At 47.0% G+C, this 15714-nt stretch overlaps 1 protein-coding gene across 1 annotated transcript in view; it reads right to left on the bottom strand.

Moving 5' to 3' along the window:
• The window catches only part of LOC115110400 (protein TANC2-like), a 152474-nt gene that overhangs the window by 24918 nt on the left and 111842 nt on the right, over positions 1–15714 (bottom strand). Inside the window, exon 5 of the mRNA XM_065010153.1 lies at positions 586–734. Within this exon, the coding sequence (XP_064866225.1) occupies positions 586–734 (149 nt within the window). The remainder of the gene's footprint in view (positions 1–585; positions 735–15714) is intronic.

Raw genomic sequence — 15714 nt, 5'->3', positions numbered from 1 at the left:
ATTTGGGGTGTGCTTCTATAGCTGTGGAGCCCTTATAAGCTGGACCACATTGTGTGTTGGCCACCTACAGTAGTGACTATTGGAGTACCACTCATCTAGTTGAAAGCCTGCACTTTGTATCCTGATGCCATGATGTGTAACCTACCTGTCTGTCGTCGTGGTCGTCCATGCTCTTACTGTACTCTAGTGTGTGTGTAGTGTGCGTGTGTGTAACCTACCTGTCTGTCGTCGTGGTCGTCCATGCTCTTACTGTACTCTAGTGTGTGTGTAGTGTGCGTGTGTGTAACCTACCTGGCTGTCGTCGTGGTCGTCCATGCTCTTACTGTACTCTAGTGTGTGTGTAGTGTGCGTGTGTGTAACCTACCTGGCTGTCGTCGTGTTCGTCCATGCTCTTACTGTACTCTAGTGTGTGTTTGCATTGTGCGTGTGTGTAAACTACCTGTCTGTCGTCGTGGTCGTCCATGCTCTTACTGTACTCTAGTGTGTGTGTAGTGTGCGTGTGTGTAACCTACCTGTCTGTGGTCGTGTTCGTCCATGCTCTTACTGTACTCTAGTGTGTGTGTAGTGTGCGTGTGTGTAACCTACCTGGCTGTCGTCGTGGTCGTCCATGTCGTACTGTGAGCCCGACTGTCCCTCATTCATCTTGTCTCCCAGGAGGAAGCCCAGGCGCGTCATCAGGGTGTTGGCTGCCTCGTCCACAGAGGGAGGGGGGCCCAGCTCCTGGCTCTCCTCACCTGGAGGGATGGAGGGAGAGATGGAGATGGAGGGAGAGCGAGAAAGGATTCAGATCAACACCACAGTACAGCGATACAGATACCAGGAGAAATATGTATGGATCTGCAGCAGATTAAGCCTGAGGGGATCAATTCTCAATCCGGAACCATAATGAGGCAACACCTTAATCTAGTCAAAGAGCCGTTGGCTTGCTCTCGCTCTCAGTTTAGTTGAATTGAAAGAATCATGTGCACTGCTCTACCACCAAAAACAACCACCAAATCTCTCACCACAACACACACATAACTTAGAGAATAATCTATAGAGCTCGTAAAAATTCCCCCAGACACAACACTACAGTTCCTACAACAAATCCCCTTGGAGGAAGTTACTGTCCCTTACACACCCTGGCTATCAATCTGTCCTTCACAAAAAATGTAAGCTATCCCACAATCCCCTGCGGCAGGACGTCGGGTAGACTGTACATCGATCCTACAGTATGTGAGAAGCAGAGGGATGGAGCGAGGGAAGCACAGCTTTGGGGAGAGCAAACTGGCTCTGGGACACTGAGGAAGCAGGGGAGGGCTCGGAAGTATTAAGAACCCATTTATCTTATTCAGACCAGGACCCCTCCACAAAAATAAGTCTAGGAGAGGAGACTGATGAAAAATGACTTCATTTCGCCTCACTGTTAATGTTGTCTGTCATGAGCATTCCAAGCACAATTTCTGCCACGTATTAGTAGCTTGTGTTCAAGTAGGTGCTGTCCCTGCTTAAATATCACCCTCTTTCACAAGGACGTCTCTTAATGCTAAGGACAATCTGGCTAATCTTCTTCATTAAACAGCATGTTCATATTACATCAGGCAATCAAGTTAATCAAGCGACTGGAATGCTCCGAGCATGTGCTTAATCCTCTGTGATGTTATTGAACTAGCTAACAGTTGTATTAGCATAAACAAGCGTCAGTGTAGTCTGCACTCCGAGCCAATAGAAGACCCTAGAACGGCTCTCATCATCACCACGTGTTTAACACCCAAACGAGGCAGCAGTCAGTCCAACACAAAGACGGCAGATGGGAGAGGACCAACGCCCCATCTCGTTGAAGGAGTGGAGCGGAGAGAAAGAAGGAAGAGAAAGAGGAGTAGGCTAGGTGACACTTTCTGCTCCTCTGACAGACATGTTGTTGGTCCTATGGGCAGGTCAAAGTAAGAAACGGAAACCAATAAAAACAGGAGACGGCCATCTGGACGACTGGTTACTGTCCCTACACCACCACAGACCATACATTTGTATCAATGTCGACTACTCGGTGTCAAAATAAGACTGCTCAACAATGGGCACACATGGCAATTGACCACACCCCCATAGACAAACAGAGACACAGACAGACAGAGGGAGACAGACACTTGTTTCTTCTAAAGGCTCCAAAAAATAAATAAAATAAATACACCACCAGTGCACATTCTAGAGAGGTGGGAGTGTTATTTACTTAACACATCATAGTACTGTCACTGTTGGAACACACACCTACACGCACACTGGCTATAAAATGGCTGATTAGTCACCTATGCCTAAGAGAGAGGGAGACGGCACCACAGCTGAGAAAAGAGACTGCATAGAATCATTGATCTTCATTTTAATGTATTCTCTTGGCCTAAATATGCCAACTACAAGCACATAGAAAATAGAACAGCTCTGTAGAGATCATCTTTTCTTTCAGAACATGTGAGCCTAAAAATGGCACAGAATTTTTATAATAAACACATACAAATCCGGACACTACTGTATCACAGCTATCGTTCACCAGGATGAAATATAAATATACCTGAAAAAGAAGCACGTACATTACAGTGCTCTGGTGGTTCTCCTTTCTCTCCCTCACGCCACAGAATCTCACCCTGCTGAAGGAGTACAATAACGCAGATGGTCGTCATGGCAACTATCAGTGCACTACGGAATGTGCTCCTGGTTGCTCGAGGGCGTCTCACTCTTTCTTTCCATCTCTAGCCCTTTCGCACCGGCTCTCAAGATCTCTTTCTTTGTCTTTCTTCCACTGGTGGACTATAATTACTGCTGGATCCACTGACACCATTATGACAGTAAATCTCTACAAGGCACATGGCTGGAAAATGTTGTTGTTCATCAAACATGTCTGTTCAGAGGTTTCTCAAGCAGTATCAGCCGCTAACAATGACATTCTTTATAGCTGAATAGCGTTGGATCCTTACTAGAACAGAAACGAGCACAAGCATAACAGTTGACACTTAATGTCCCCCCCTAGAACAGAAGAGACACACACATGAACACACATCTATACTAGAGTGAGCAGTTAACCCCTCCTGGAGAGAGATGTAGACAGTGGCCATTAAATAGGTCCGACGCTGCAGGGGGCTGGAGACTGACAGGGGTTAGAGGTGGGGGGTAATTTCAGCAATATGAATTTTAACAGGAGAGCAGGGGAGGTGGATGGATTTATGACCAACAGCTTATCCCTGTTTGAATGACCCCTGTTGCATTCATCTGTCAAGGAAAACACAGTTACAGTGGTCCAGAGAACACAATGCAGACTGGAACTAGCTTGTTCTGGGCAGTTTAGGCCAAGCTTGGGTCACTGCAAGAAACCTCAGAAATGGCAATCTAGTGCATTGACAGAACCCATCCTCGTGAGCTGCCCAACATTGTGCTAACTAGTGACAGGCCATGTCTGTAGTAAAGGGAGTTGGACAGCGGAGGGTCACAACAGCTAAATGAACTATGTTCTGTTGGTCTGCCATGACACCCCCCTTTTCCTCACTAGTTAATCCAAACAATAACAGTAGTAGCGTCTCCTCAGCTCAGATGTTAAAGTCATTCCACTCTGGGATACAAGACCCATGGGGACCCCTCGTAAACATCCCAAAGTACCTTGGTCCCCACCTCCTCCATCTCCCAGCAAGCTCTACTCTAACCGAGCGTGGTTCCCGTAAGAGACACTGTTAATTATTTGTGTTTACGGCAACAAAAAAATAAACATCAGTTAGGTTGAGGAAACCTCATGCTTTCTCTCTCAGCAGCTGTAACGGTCTCAAAACAGGAGAGGTGACAGCAATTGGCTAAGGGGTTTTTGAGTGACGGCATATTAACCAATGACTGATTTGATAGCATAGCTGGCAGAGGTGGTCAGGCTACATCCCCCACATTTGAATGGCAAAGTAAGACTCCTCCTTCCAAGGCCAGTAGTGACAAAGCCTTTTGAAACAGCATGTGAAAAAAAGCTTACGTTGCACTGAAATAGAACGGCCCACCACACAGCAGTGCATTTAATAGCTACAGAACGCTGACTGAACCCTTCATCTAATCATTTTATTATCATTCCAATGGCACTGACACATTGTTTCCAACTCCTCTGGAGTAGGTTCCCAATGCTTAGAAATCATTACTGTACTTCTACAAATCACGACTATCTTGTAACGCAACTGAAGAAATGTTTTAGTTGTTGTTGTATTGAAAATAAAATGCCATCATAGGCAGCTGCTTTGAGTGGCGGGTCATCTTAACAACAACACATACTGAACTTGTTGGCAGGTCACCCATTTTTTGGATTACAATTTTGGTGGAGAGTCAGAGTTGGATCTTTTATTTTTAAGACAGACAGACGCAGACGGAGAGAGACAGACACAGACCCATAGGGGAGGTAAGATCACAATGCCCGTAAGCTCTACGCTCAGAAAGTACATGTCCGAAAATAAGTCAGCAAGCTGGTTTGAGTTAGTGGAGCTGCACAGAGTGGAGTGGCTTCAGAGGTTCTGGGGGTGGGTGGTGGAAGAGAGGCAAGGCTGGGAGATGAATGAGATGGGTCTATCTGTATGGAGATCCAGGAATAAATACCCTCAACATATGCTGGAGACAGTATTAAAAACATTGTGGAGATAGTAATTTGAGCAATTAAACAATTAAATGCTGCACTTCCTGTGCCAGCAAGAGTTAACAAAACACCTATCATTTGTTTACAGTCATCTGTGTTACAGTTAAACTGTGTACTCAATATCTCACAAATGAACTGAAATTACATAAAACCTCAGTTCAATACAATATTCTTCCTTCTCTAGAGACACTATCCGAATTTACACCTCTCTCTCTCTCATCGAACACCATTTATGCTGTGATCTCCCTCCATTTGTGTCTCCACATCTCCAACTAAATCTCCCTTAATTTCGACAGACGACACCTCAGCCATGCCTCTGGTCCATCTCTCTTCGTGACACACACTCCACACATAGGCATTCCAATGGATCAAATGTAATGAGCTGACAGAGGCAATAATGGAGGTCAAATATATATAATTATCACAGGGTTTATTACAGACAGATGCCATGCCTCATCATCCACACCCTCCCGTCTCTCATTGATACCTTGCTCTGGTGAGGGGAGGAACGAGACCTATGAACTACAGAACACAGTGAGCGGTTATTAGTCAAACGTGCTGTCAATCATTGAGTATTACTGTGGATCGTCTAATGGAGTCAGGTGGGGAGAGAAAGAAAGAAGAGCTTTGAATGAGCTGCGATGGACAATGAGACAGCGATTGTCCGCATTCAATAACTCCCCTCCTCTTCTCCATTCTCTACTTCTTCCCTCTATTCTCACCTCCTCCTTCTCCATCCATTTCTTGTCCATCACTTCCTTCAGTGTAGCCTGTCTCAATGCGAGGTAGCTCTGAGGTGTGCCCATGGGACAAACAGCAGATATCCGACAACAATCTCCGGAGTAACGAGGAGGCATGACCGACTCTTGTTGCCATAGCGTCACCTCCACAACCCTGTTCCCGGCGCCGCCGCAAACACCTTTGTCGCGAACACCTCACCCCTGTGCGGACACACGTCTTCCTCATTGATACGGAGCAATCCATGATAGGTAAGAGTGTTGTACCGCCACAATGAGCGCAAAAGCAGCCCTTGCTAAAAATGGGTTCCAGTAGTCTGATGTAAAATGAGCTGGGCTGCTTTGTCCTGGTTCTTTTTTCCTACATTGGAGCTGGGACGGACGGTGGAGGGGGGAGGCGAGGCCTGCGCTGGCGGTTTGGTTGTTCTGTAAGGCTTCAGAGAATACCACTGGCTGAGACTTCAACAGAAACCATAAGGAGTCTGAAAGGGTTGGAGTCCAAACACCACAGAGCAAGGGAAGAAAGGAGGGACAGAGAGAGGGAGGGAGGCCAGCGAGAAACCACCAAACTCATTCAGCGAGCTCAGCATTGCTCTCTGCCTTTCTTTATGAAAAAGTGCTGTTAAAGTTGGGAGAAACGTCACACACACACGCGCTCTCTCACTCAGACAGATCAGGTCCTGACAGACCGAAGGGGTCAGGCTTACCAGAACAGTGCATATCCAGGTCAGTATTCTTGGCACAGGGAGAGGTTAACGTAGGGAGGGAAAGCTCCAATTCTGGAATGGGAGGACCCCCCCTCCAAAAATGGTCCCACAAGCACACACATACATTCACAGATAAAGAAAGACAGACATAAAAAGGGCAGGGAGCCACAGAGAGGAGGAGAGAGGGAACCACTAACCAGACAGAGACAGAGAAAGAGGGCTGGCTTGTGAAGAGGAAGACCAGAGCACAGATGGTAATGCTTATGGGAAGTGTGTCAACCCAGGCTGTGTAGGGGGGAGGGTAGTTACTCTGTTGTTGGGTCTCGGGACGGGGATGGTCAAACGAGGGGCCCAGGGTCATCACCCCTTTGACCTTGCCTCCCCGAGAGCCGTCGGCAGCGGACAAGGGGGTGTCGGAGTCAGGGTGGGTCATGTGTCACTGCTTTTAAGAGACGGCCAATCTGTCATCCCTGCATGTCTGGTAGGGTCAGTGGATGGCCTTGTCTTGTTTATGCACCAAGATACCATACCTGCTGTTTGTTAGCTTTACCAAGAAATCTACATCCAGCCACAACAGCTGCACTTACAGTAAGCACTGGGTGTCATCTGATTTTGCGTGTATAACACATAAATACGGTAACTATAAAATGTTGTTGCAACAAGCCTAGAGACAACTCTTGAAAACAAGTATAAAATTAGTAGGAACAGACACGGAATTCAAACAAAAATATGTTGTTCCTCTGCCCCGGGGTGGGAATACAAAGGGAGTAATTAGGAAACATGAAACTCATAAAGTGAAAAGTTTAAGACATATTTTGGTGGCAATTCAAGCACGCATTCCATTAATTGTGCTTTGAAAAACAAAAGAAACCAACTAAAGCATGTCTGTGTCTTTGACATGTAAAAAGAAAGGGGAATGCCCACAAACTGTTAAGAATAGATGCTCCCTGAGTTTTAGTGTAGCGGTATTCTGACCACAGTAGGTTTTTGTCCGGCTTAAGTGATTACAAAGTCAGTCCTTCCACAGTTTGTTTCTTGACAAGCAGATGTGAAGACTATGCGAGTTCACCAGGCAGCTTTTGGAGATGCCAGCCAGTGCACCAAATCGTGGCCTACTATGTGGAGCTGGAGAGAGTTATAAGAGAATCACACTCTGGGCTGTGGGGAAGCTGTTTCAGACGAGAGTGTCATTCGGAGCGAGAGCCATATCTTCATGACAAACACAACTTCCTAAGAAATGTTTTAAATGGACGAGGGAATAAAATAGACAGGAATATCAGCTAATGGTCAAAGCCCGCTCTCCTTTAAGCTTCCAGTGGGCAACAGTTAGGAGACATCATCCTCTCCAGAATGATACTACAAGACAAAAGTACTCCAGCTGTGCTATTACAGTCCTTTCTTCTCTCTCTTTTTAAAGTAACTGTCCAGCTTTTCCAGATTTCTATGAAATATGACCTATAATAATGAATTACAATGAGTGAAATAGTTTTCCTTCCTAAATGTTTTAATGAAGTTTGTTAAAAAGCAGCTTTTCTGTGTTGGAAGGGTGTGGGTGTACCCCAACAACAGAACGGTGTGGTCATCAAAAATATTAATGTGAGTAGACCACCGAATGGCCAGCTAATCCTCCTCTATGAGGAAATAGTGAGCATTTTTTAAACTGTCTGTTTGAAATACAAGCTTGGAGGTGGGGTTTTTCTAATGTTTTATTTTTTGTTTTGGCCACAAATATGGGTATAGGATGAGTTAACAACATTATTTGGGTATACAGTGCATTTGGAAAATATTCAGACCCCTTGACTTTTTCTCCCCACAATTACATTACAGCCTTATTCTAAAATAGATTAAATAAATGTTTCCCTCATCAATCTTCCGTGTTGGAGCGATCTGGTCGCATCCGCGCTTCGGTCTGCAGGTTGTATAACTTTTTCATTACATTTCATTATAGTACAACGGTCTGATTTGTCTAATCTTAGCAATTTCCTCTTAGCTAGCTACATAGTCGTCGTTGTATCAAAGATAATTGCGTAATTATCGTATTTCGTCGTCTCCTATCTGTCCAACACGTTCACCGTCTACCGTAGCACTGTAGTACTATCACACTCAACTGAACGTCTTGATTAGTGTAGTGTTAGCTAGCTACATAGCTAGCTACATAGTTGTCTTTGCTGTCTTCGTATCCAAGATAATTGTGTAGCTTAGAGTGTGGAGTCTTAGAGTGATAATTGCGTTATTATCGTATTTCGTCGCCCTCCTATCTGCCTAGCAGCTAGCATACGTTCACCGGCTACCGTAGCACTGTAGTAACTATCACACTCAACCGAACGACTTGATTAGTGTAGTATTAGATAGCTACATAGTTGTCTTTGCTGTCTTCGTATCCAAGATAATTGTGTAGTTTAGAGTGTGTAGTCTTAGAGTGATTATCTTAATTCACCGAGGTTAGCTAGCCAGCTATTTTGTCGTCCTTAACGTAGGAGACACTCCTAGCTAGCCAATAGCCAGCCAACGTCTACTGAATAGAACTTTCGCATTCCGGTCGCATTCGCGTCGCTCCACAGGTAGTATCACTTTTTCACTTCATTTCATTACAGTCCCAACGGTGTGATTTGTTTGATCGTAGCTAGCTACATAGCTAGCTACATAGCCGTCTTTGTTTCAAAGATAATTGTGTAGTCTAGAGCGATTTTCTAGGTTAGCTAGCCAGCTATTGTCGTTCTCCTACGCAACGTAACGTAACCAACACTGCTAGCTAGCCAGCTAGCTCCCGATAAGCAGCATTGTAGAAACTTCACACTCAACGGTACGACTTGATTAGGGTAGTGTCAACAACGCAGCTAGCCTACCCCAGCAGTACTCTATCATTTTAATCATTTTAGTCAATTAGATTCTTGCTACGTAAGCTTAACTTTCTGAACATTCGAGACGTGTAGTCCACTTGTCATTCAATCTCCTCTGCATTAGCGTAGCCTCTTCTCTAGCCTGTCAACTATGTGTCTGTCTATCCCTGTTCTCTCCTCTCTGCACAGACCATACAAACGCTCCACACCGCATGGCCGCAGCCACCTAATCTGGTGGTCCCAGCGCGCACGACCCACGTGGAGTTCCAGGTCTCCGGTAGCCTCTGGAACTGCCGATCTGCGGCCAACAAGGCAGAGTTCATCTCAGCCTATGTCTCCCTCCAGTCCCTCGACTTCTTGGCTCTGACGGAAACATGGATCACCACAGACAACACCGCTACTCCTACTGCTCTCTCTTCGTCCGCCCACGTGCTCTCGCACACCCGAGAGCTTCTGGTCAGCGGGGTGGTGGCACCGGGATCCTCATCTCTCCCAAGTGGTCATTCTCTCTTTCTCCCCTTACCCATCTGTCTATCGCCTCCTTTGAATTCCATGCTGTCACAGTTACCAGCCCTTTCAAGCTTAACATCCTTATCATTTATCGCCCTCCAGGTTCCCTCGGAGAGTTCATCAATGAGCTTGATGCCTTGATAAGCTCCTTTCCTGAGGACGGCTCACCTCTCACAGTTCTGGGCGACTTTAACCTCCCCACGTCTACCTTTGACTCATTCCTCTCTGCCTCCTTCTTTCCACTCCTCTCCTCTTTTGACCTCACCCTCTCACCTTCCCCCTACTCACAAGGCAGGCAATACGCTCGACCTCATCTTTACTAGATGCTGTTCCTCCACTAACCTCATTGCAACTCCCCTCCAAGTCTCCGACCACTACCTTGTATCCTTTTCCCTCTCGCTCTCATCCAACACTTCCCACACTGCCCCTACTCGGATGGTATCGCGCCGTCCCAACCTTCGCTCTCTCTCCCCCGCTACTCTCTCCTCTTCCATCCTATCATCTCTTCCCTCTGCTCAAACCTTCTCCAACCTATCTCCTGATTCTGCCTCCTCAACCCTCCTCTCCTCCCTTTCTGCATCCTTTGACTCTCTATGTCCCCTATCCTCCAGGCCGGCTCGGTCCTCCCCTCCCGCTCCGTGGCTCGACGACTCATTGCGAGCTCACAGAACAGGGCTCCGGGCAGCCGAGCGGAAATGGAGGAAAACTCGCCTCCCTGCAGACCTGGCATCCTTTCACTCCCTCCTCTCTACATTTTCCTCCTCTGTCTCTGCTGCTAAAGCCACTTTCTACCACTCTAAATTCCAAGCATCTGCCTCTAACCCTAGGAAGCTCTTTGCCACCTTCTCCTCCCTCTTGAATCCTCCTCCCCCTCCCCCCTCCTCCCTCTCTGCAGATGACTTCGTCAACCATTTTGAAAAGAAGGTCGACGACATCCGATCCTCGTTTGCTAAGTCAAACGACACCGCTGGTTCTGCTCACACTGCCCTACCCTGTGCTCTGACCTCTTTCTCCCCTCTCTCTCCAGATGACATCTCGCGTCTTGTGACGGCCGGCCGCCCAACAACCTGCCCGCTTGACCCTATCCCCTCCTCTCTTCTCCAGACCATCTCCGGTGACCTTCTCCCTTACCTCACCTCGCTCATCAACTCATCCCTGACCGCTGGCTACGTCCCTCCCGTCTTCAAGAGAGCGAGAGTTGCACCCCTTCTGAAAAAACCTACACTCGATCCCTCCGATGTCAACAACTACAGACCAGTATCCCTTCTTTCTTTTCTCTCCAAAACCCTTGAACGTGCCGTCCTTGGCCAGCTCTCCCGCTATCTCTCTCAGAATGACCTTCTTGATCCAAATCAGTCAGGTTTCAAGACTAGTCATTCAACTGAGACTGCTCTTCTCTGTATCACGGAGGCGCTCCGCACTGCTAAAGCTAACTCTCTCTCCTCTGCTCTCATCCTTCTAGACCTATCGGCTGCCTTCGATACTGTGAACCATCAGATCCTCCTCTCCACCCTCTCCGAGTTGGGCATCTCCGGCGCGGCCCACGCTTGGATTGCGTCCTACCTGACAGGTCGCTCCTACCAGGTGTCGTGGCGAGAATCCGTCTCCTCACCACGTGCTCTCACCACTGGTGTCCCCCAGGGCTCTGTTCTAGGCCCTCTCCTATTCTCGCTATACACCAAGTCACTTGGCTCTGTCATAACCTCACATGGTCTCTCCTATCATTGCTATGCAGACGACACACAATTAATCTTCTCCTTTCCCCCTTCTGACGACCAGGTGGCGAATCGCATCTCTGCATGTCTGGCAGACATATCAGTGTGGATGACGGATCATCACCTCAAGCTGAACCTCGGCAAGACGGAGCTGCTCTTCCTCCCGGGAAGGACTGCCCGTTCCATGATCTCGCCATCACGGTTGACAACTCCATTGTGTCCTCGTCCCAGAGCGCTAAGAACCTTGGCGTGATCCTGGACAACACCCTGTCGTTCTCAAATAACATCAAGGCGGTGGCCCGTTCCTGTAGGTTCATGCTCTACAACATCCGCAGAGTACGACCCTGCCTCACACAGGAAGCGGCGCAGGTCCTAATCCAGGCACTTGTCATCTCCCGTCTGGATTACTGCAACTCGCTGTTGGCTGGGCTCCCTGCCTGTGCCATTAAACCCTACAACTCATCCAGAACGCCGCAGCCCGTCTGGTGTTCAACCTTCCCAAGTTCTCTCACGTCACCCCGCTCCTCCGCTCTCTCCACTGGCTTCCAGTTGAAGCTCGCATCCGCTACAAGACCATGGTGCTTGCCTACGGAGCTGTGAGGGGAACGGCACCTCACTACCTCCAGGCTCTGATCAGGCCCTACACCCAAACAAGGGCACTGCGTTCATCCACCTCTGGCCTGCTCGCCTCCCTACCACTGAGGAAGTACAGTTCCCGCTCAGCCCAGTCAAAACTGTTCGCTGCTCTGGCCCCCCAATGGTGGAACAAACTCCCTCACGACGCCAGGACAGCGGAGTCAATCACCACCTTCCGGAGACACCTGAAACCCCACCTCTTTAAGGAATACCTAGGATAGGATAAAGTAATCCTTCTCCCCTCCCCCCTTAAAAGACCTAGATGCACTATTGTAAAGTGGCTGTTCCACTGGATGTCATAAGGTGAAAGCACCAATTTGTAAGTCGCTCTGGATAAGAGCGTCTGCTAAATGACTTAAATGTAAATGTAAATCTACACACAATACCCCATAATGACAAAGCAAAAAACAGATGTATTTTGTTTTGTTGCAAATGTATTAAAAAATGTAAACAGAAATACCTTATTTACAAGTATTCAGACCCTTTGCTATGAGATTCAATTCAATTGATTGGACATGATTTGGAAAGGCCCTGCCAAGCCGCACTGCTTCTTGACACACTGCTCACTTAAACTGGAAGGCAGCCGCAAAAACGTGTCGGGGGAAACACCGTACAACTGGCGACCAAAGTCAGCATGCATGTGCCCGGCCCGTCACAGGAGTCGCTAGAGCGCAATGGGAGAAGGACATCCTAGCCGACCAAATCCTTCCCTAACCCGGACGACGCTCAGCCAATTGTGCGCCGCCTCATGGGTTTCGTAGTCGCGGCCGGCTACGACACAGCTCGGGATCGAACCTGCATCTGTAGTAACGCCTCTAGCATTGCGATGCAGTGCCTTAGACCGATGCGTCATTCGCGAGGCTCGAATGCACTGTAAGTTAACAGAATATTAACTTTTAAAAGTGAGATTTTCACTGGACAATTACTTTAAGACATGTGGACGGTACGAATCCCTGAAAAGTGACAGCGGAGTTGATCAGTGAACTCTCTGGAGTTTGACTGGAGAGCTGCTCTTGGGTATATAACATTTCTCAAACCGTCTGTCTGCTGGGACGAGCTGTCATTCGTTACATGGGAGAACACCGCAATATGGTTTACCCCCCCCCCCGGGCGAGACTTCAAAGTGTTCAGAGCTCATATACTTCCATCATCCTTAGGCCAGAAAAAAGACTGTGAAATCTGGCATGAGAGCTACAGTAGTTGTCTGGGCAAGAGTAGCCACACTCCTCAAAAGCTAACAAAGAACTATGTGCTGTTTCAAGGTCCCTTGCTTGAGTTTAGCTGGAGTTCAACTCCTTCCAGGGGTTTAAGGAGAGGTTCTGTGAGGTAAACGTTGCCAGAAAACTGATTGCAGCTTGAAGACAACATAGTCCTGTCATGTAAAAACACTGCTCTTGGAGTGGGTGAGACAACTCTCCTCAGGATCCACTAAAAAGTGATACCTCCCCTCGCTTTTGAACCAACCAATGTGTTTACTGAGAGGACTGTGAAAAGGGTTACTTGTTGTCTAAGGAAGTGTCATTCTAGGATTAAAATAGTTCCTGAGGTTAGAACAGCATGGAGACGTCTTCCTGGTGGATTGGCACATGCCTCCATGCTCCACTCTAACCAACACATTTCAAGGTGACAAATCCGGTCTGTCATCTTTGCTCTCTCCTAGCTTCAAGGTCTGGCAACGACATGTGAGAAATTTGTTTAACACTCCCAAGATAACATATTTAGTGTCTATTCTCTGCAATAGCACTACCTCTTCATGGCTGAAGAGCTGAACAATCACAAAAAAGGAGATCTGAATGCCAGATGTTGCATTTCTATTTATAATGGTGAGATATTTAGAGACAAAGAATTGGGTTAAGAACCACTTTCTGGCATGCAACAACAATTTACATAAGCCCGCCGAACAGCGAATACACTGGTGCAGGGCACAAAGAGTTGAACCAGTAAACACTGGGCCGCATCGCAGGCACTACTACAAAAACAACTGCTAACAATGCTATGTCCTTGTTCTCTCCTGGCTGTTCCTCATTGGATGGAGATGCTAACTCTGCCCGCCAGCTGTCAAGCCCAGAGAGAACCTCCCCATCGCCCCAGAACGCCAAAGGACACACCTTCCATTAAAGCTTATGCTTACCATTCCCTTTGGTCTCCTCCTGGAGACCAAAGGGAAGCCAATGAGAGGAAAGGAGGAGTGTGTAGGTTAGCGGATGGGGGCAATACGAGGGGAATTAATAAAATGGTGTAAGTGCATCATGGGCGTAGAAAATCCCTCCAGGGACAGATGTGACATTTCTCAGCGGCAGCACTTTCCAGGAAGAGAAGGGGCTTTACAATACCCTCCTCTACAGGGGGCTGGGCTGTCACTATGATGGATTCATAAATCATGCTAACGAGATTACAGAGTAAGAAAATATGTCAGTGAGCGAGCGGTCTGCACAGCACGCACAGGCCGGCCGAGAAGCGGGTCACGTGTGCAATCGTGCGTGTGCAGCACTCGTTTGTGTGTGAGAGTAGGATATTCCTTATTTGTGACTTCTATAGTCAAGACATAGTTGAGAGATGGATTAAAAAACCAGTGTCCCTGAATAAATATGTCAGCATAGGTACATGTAGCCCAGCACATACTTTGTCATATGTCATGCATCTCTTCAATATAGCTGGAAGAGCGTGGGTTGAATCCATAATACACCCTAGGAGTAAGAGTCTTGTCTTGATCATTCATTAACAGGAGCTGGTGGGGTTGAATAGATTGCACAATTAGAACCTGCCATCTGCACTGGGCTACAGGATCAAATTAACCACGAGACATGCTGAACGCCAAACCCAATGTCTTGAATCCTAAGAAACAATTTTTTATTTTTTTATTTTTTTATTTCACCTTTATTTAACCAGGTAGGCTAGTTGAGAACAAGTTCTCATTTGCAACTGCGACCTGGCCAAGATAAAGCATAGCAGTGTGAACAGACAACACAGAGTTACACATGGAGTAAACAATTAACAAGTCAATAACACAGTAGAAAAAAAAAATGGGCAGTCTATATACAATGTGTGCAAAAGGCATGAGGAGGTAGGCGAATAATACAATTTTGCAGATTAACACTGGGGTGATAAATGATCAGATGGTCATGTACAGGTAGAGATATTGGTGTGCAAAAGAGCAGAAAAGTAAATAAAAAAATAAAAAAAACAGTATAAAAACAGTATGGGAATGAGGTAGGTGAAAATGGGTGGGCTATTTACCAATAGACTATGTACAGCTGCAGCGATCGGTTAACTGCTCGGATAGCTGATGTTTGAAGTTGGTGAGGGAGATAAAAGTCTCTAACTTCAGCGATTTTTGCAGTTCGTTCCAGTCACAATTACTATGACAAAACCAAAGCACTTCATAAAAGCAGATGTGATGCTACTGTAAAAAGCAACTCCACTTCTTTGATCTAGCATTGCTCATTCACAATGGCAGCTGAACAAAAAATGGCAGTGGTGGCCAGCAAATCTATCACAATCCCATCTACACACCTCCGCTGTCACACACTGACCCATCATCTCCGAGAGGCCTGGGATGTGAGCCGCGGTAACACATGCCCCACATTCCATTACTGAGCCATTAGAGGGCGAATTGTCACACGTGAGGTGGCTACGAGGTGAAGCCTCCTGCATTGGGTCATCCATCAGGCTAGTTGACTGAGGGTCACTGCCATATTGTGTACTGGACTGCAAAACGCCATAATGGCCACTGTAAATGCAGTATAAACTCGCTCACTAGCATACATGCTACAGTACGAGAGCAGCACTAACAAGCGAGTAGTCACTAGCGCCTGCTTGGTGATAGATGGCAAGTGCAGACGATTAGTCCACTGCTATTGTTGCGGTTATTATCCAATTAGCTTGCATGCTTAGCCAGGTTGACTTACAAGAGCAATTGTCACCAGCATAAGACATTCAGCGGGAATA

The sequence above is a fragment of the Oncorhynchus nerka genome, linkage group LG26 (genome assembly GCF_034236695.1).
Source record: "Oncorhynchus nerka isolate Pitt River linkage group LG26, Oner_Uvic_2.0, whole genome shotgun sequence".
Lineage (NCBI taxonomy): Eukaryota > Metazoa > Chordata > Actinopteri > Salmoniformes > Salmonidae > Oncorhynchus > Oncorhynchus nerka.
This window is presented reverse-complemented; position numbering and strand designations above follow the sequence as displayed.